Genomic DNA, 4,534 nt, shown 5'->3' on the forward strand with positions numbered 1-4,534 from the left:
TCAGCAATCTGATTCTGTTCTTGAATCTTGTTCCAGTTCATCTTCATCATCTTCGCTATCCGAGTCTTCATAAAAGGAAATTGTAGCTTGAACTGGAAAGTTTTTCAGAAGTGCTTCAGCTTCCTGATATAAGTAATCATAGCACCTTGATTTGGGCCAAAATAGTCTGAAACAAGTATAACAATTAGCAAACCTATTGTATTGCATATTCTACTGGGAGGCTGACAGACAAGAAACAGCAGTGAAATTCTGTTAAGCATCCTACAGAGTTTTTCCTCACACGCTCCATTACTCAACTGCTTCCTACATTTAAACAGAAAAAAAAAACCATTATCTGGGAGATAAAGATGCACTTAAAAGTGCTAGTTTTGCTGCAAAACTAGTCCAAAGCCCAAGATCGATCCACTGCATCTGAAACTTCCCACTCCGGTACCTCATTAACAGTATTACCTGGGGGTCTGATCCAAATAGCACTGTCCTCACTGGAACTATTCCTAGGGAATGTAATGGGTGTCAAACAGGATCCCCAGTATATTTGGATTAAATTAGTAGTTTGGTTACTGAAGGTCCCCAACCTAAGTAATTGTTTACAATGGTCCGAGACAAGTCTCAGATGAGTGTTAAAGATCTAAGGGTATCAGACTTTGATATTTCACCCCAAATTCCTGTCTTTTCAGGAAGAATCATCCAATAGACTCCTTACACAAGATGTCCCATGGGTCTAGATTTTAAAGCAGACTGTGTCGTATTGAGAAATTAACATAAAAATTGCTGATAATATCATGGTGTAGCAAGGGCTTTCAGCTAGTGAGATAATATATTGCAATTAATATACTCCACAGTTCCTGTTCCTTTTCAACCAGCATCCTCATTTGCTTACAGTTTGGAAGCAGCTGGAAGAAACAGACAATAGAGTCCCAAGAGCTAAGAGAGTAGCACATTGCAACATAATTAAATGCTGATTACAGATTGTTTATAATAGAAATACATTAAGAAACAGAACTAGATGGTTTTCTAGCAATTAAAAAGTGCTTTCTAGGCTACTGCTTAACAGAACACTGCTTCCTTTGCAGCACAAAGCACCTGACACTTGCTTTATAACATCTCTCCATTCACAGTGTTCCCTGCACTTATACCTAAGCACAGGTACAGCCACAGTGAAGTCAGAGGCCGTGTCGTTGCTTAGATAGTCTGTGCATCAGTATTTGAAAGATCAGAGCCTAATTTGTGAAAAAGCTGCATCTTACCTGGAAGCATTACTTGTGCAATTACCTTAAACACCTTGCAACACCTACTAGTACTTCTGAATACACTCTCCTGCAGATTCAGCTCTAGTTATTTCCTTGTCAGAACTGACAGTGTGGATACTATCATTACCTTCATCATTATAGCAGTAGTTACATGAGTATTTTTACCTGAAATGCTGGCTTAGTCAGTCCATACCCTCTCCTCCTGCTGCTCTCTCCCGTACCTGCAGCTACTTGCTTGCACCAGGAGGACACAGGAGGTTTGCACAGCCAGACAGCCTAGGAGCTACCCCCCACCACCACCTTTTTTTAATCCTGGCCACAGGAACGAGTAGCAAGCTGCTTCAGCCAACCCTGCCACCACAAAAAAACCCACTGAACTGTAACATGTCTAAGTCCCACACCACGGAAGCATGTCAACATCTCCTCGTAAAGATCTGGTAAATCCACAAGTCCTGGCAGTCATTTGCCCCAGGACCTGTCAGTTCAAATGCACTTAGATGCCTAAATCACTCCGAAGGCACTTTAATATCTACATAAATACATGGGTAGGATCAAAAGGGGTGTGGGAGCCAGTGCTTGGCCAGCCCTACACTACGCTGCCGGCCAAGGGACTCTTCCCTCCCGGCCGCGCAGCGCCGCGGGCCCCCGGGTGCCCGGAGCTCCCCCGCGGGAACGGGCGGCGGCCCGGGACAGCACTTACCTGACGGGGTGCCTGTACTGCGCCAGCTTTCGGGGGGCTCCCGCCAGCCCGCAGGGACTGTGAGGCTGGGGAGGAGAGAGCAGAGATCAGCCAGCCGCCACGGCACCCAGCCCTCGGGGGGGGCCCACCCCAGCAGCCCCCGCCCCGCCGCGACGCCCGAGGCGTTAGGACGGCGGTGCCGGCGGCAGGGGCTCCGCGCCCCACGCCTCCAACTCACCGCGGCGGGGCCGGTGCCGGTGCCGCTCCGCCGGCCCGCCTCAGGCACCCAGGGCCTCCAGAAGGGCGCGGACCTGCGGGGCAAGGGCAGGACCGTCAGGGCCGGGCCGGGCCGCGCCCCGCATCGGGAGGAGGAGGCGAGGGGCGAGTACCCCTGCGGGGGCAGGGCCGCTGAGGGCGGGCGGGGACAGCGGCACCCCATCCCTCCGCCCTCCATCCTCCGCCGGTCCGCGGCCGCTTGGCTGGCCCTGCCTGCCCCGGGACCTGAGGCTTTTATAGCCGGCGGCGGGCGCTGCGCGGCGCGGAGCCCACCTCCCCCGGCTCATGTGCCAGCGCCATCGACAACAAGGCTCCGCGCGAAGGCGCCGCTGTGTAAACACGGGGCGCGGGCGCGGGCGTGCCCCAAATGGCCCGGGGGGGGATTTGGCAAGTGGGTGTTAATCGCACTTGAGCAGACACATGGCTGCTGCCGGGGGCGGGGGGCAGCCCCTGTGGGAACGGAGCGGCGGGCGGCGGGCGACGCAGCACCGGGGCCGTGCCCGGGCCGCTCTCCCGCCCCGGCGGCGGGGCCCAGCCGCCGCAAGCGCGGCCTTTTGTCGTTAAAAACGTGTTTGTTCATCTCCTGAAGCGGCAAGGCACGTCGTGTGGGAAGGGACGGCCAGCGCCTCCGCGCCGGTCCTGGTAGCGCCGGTCCCCGCGGCCACGGCGATGGGAGCAGGGCTGGCGACGGGGGGGGGGCGGGGCAGCGCTTCCCGGGGCGGCCGCGCAGGCTGCGCAGTCACCGACAAAGGGGTTTCACCGTGGGGTGGTGGAGAAAACGGCGCTCCTTAGAGGGGTCCTTGTTTCATAACGCGTCACCCCCCGATACGCCCCGTGACACAGCCCCCTAAGATAACATTGCTTTCTGTGGTGTATTTTTACCGAGGAAACGTGCCGCCTTTTATTATTTTTTCGTGTGGTCCCGATGCTTCATTCCGCTGCCAGCATCAGATGCTGTTGCTACATGTGCAAGGTTTTATGCCAAACTCGGACCATTTCCATGTTCCCCAGTACCAAGGGAGCTTGTTTTCATGTCTTTTTTTTTTTTTTTTCCTTTTTTTTTTTCCTGAGGTTGCAATGACTGATGCATGTGAGGAGGACAGAAGCAACAGTGATTGTATATAAGAGCTAGTAAACAGTAGTAATATCAGCCCTGGCAAAGCTAGGAGGGTTGGTGGGATGGAGCTGCCCTAGATTCTGAAAGAGGGCTTCAAACCCACGTAATTTATTGGCCCATTAAAGAGTAACATTACTGAGGCACCACAAAGACAGAGGCACTGTACCCTTTGGAATAATATTTTGCCTTTTTGAGCGTAGCCATAAGGAGTGTGTCTACCTTAGCACTGCCCAAGAACAGCTGCAGATAGAAGGTTACTTGTGCCTTCTCCACAATATCTTCAGCACCAGCCGTTTCACTAAACAGTATCAGCAGTATCAGTTGTAAAAAACATTACCTATTAGAAGCTGTGTGGGAAATGTAATCAGATTAATAGCATCAGATTCATAGCATTTTTTTCAGATCTTTAAGTCAAAACCAGATGTAGACTGAATACCTGCCTTTCTGAAGAAAAGCAACCTCTTACTTTGAAAGAGAAATAGATTAAGAGTGCATGCACTGAAGCTTGCACATGCTGTGATACATTCCAACTTCATCAGTGGATGTATTCTGTCATTTCAGAGGTTTCTGCCATTTGACCTCTTGGAAAAAATTATAATTATTATGACTTTAGGAGTTATTAAAGGAAAAATGTATCTCATAGTGAAAAACCCAACTTAGTAGGACATTAGGGTTAAGCCAAATGTTTAAAATAATAAGATTTCCAGAGTAATTTTACTGCACTGTGATGTTTGTAGCTGTTTGCATTTTTTCCCGACTCATTTTCACTGTGGCCTAGAGACAGATTAATTAAAATCAGAGCGAACAAAAGGCTCAAACTCCCAGTAAATATTCATCTTACAGTTAAGAAATGGAGAACAGAGCAAAGTAGCTCATGCAATAAGTTGAGTTTCATTGTAAGCAAAAATTTATCTATTTTTTTCTCTGTTTCCAAATGGCTACTGTGAAACCTTGTCAGATGAGGTAAAGTGTAAAACAGATGTTCAAAAGGTGTCTGATGGTAGATTCTTCTTTTGCCTGAATGAAGTGAAAGCAATAATTTTTGTAGTTGGTATTTCTCTTTTCAGAAATATAACACAAGCTGTGTAAGAAAAAAAAAAGGAATAGAGGCTAGGTTCATTGTCTAAAGAAGAAAAGCAGAAACATCCTCCATCACATCATTAGTAGTGATAAAGGACTAAGAGAACAAACATCAGCTTTATCTGTTTGATA

General features: G+C 49.2%; 1 protein-coding gene across 1 annotated transcript; it reads right to left on the bottom strand.

Annotated features, from left to right (window-relative positions):
* Positions 1-2,398, bottom strand: RIPPLY2 (ripply transcriptional repressor 2). Its single transcript, XM_068415217.1, has 3 exons — positions 2,168-2,398; positions 1,951-2,015; positions 1-166 (listed from the first exon to the last, which is right to left on the bottom strand). The coding sequence occupies exons 1-3, from the start codon at positions 2,381-2,383 to the stop codon at positions 1-3; spliced, it is 447 nt and encodes a 148-aa protein (XP_068271318.1). The 5' UTR covers positions 2,384-2,398.
* Positions 2,399-4,534: the final 2,136 nt, after the last annotated feature.

This window comes from Nyctibius grandis, chromosome 1 (genome assembly GCF_013368605.1).
Source record: "Nyctibius grandis isolate bNycGra1 chromosome 1, bNycGra1.pri, whole genome shotgun sequence".
Lineage (NCBI taxonomy): Eukaryota > Metazoa > Chordata > Aves > Nyctibiiformes > Nyctibiidae > Nyctibius > Nyctibius grandis.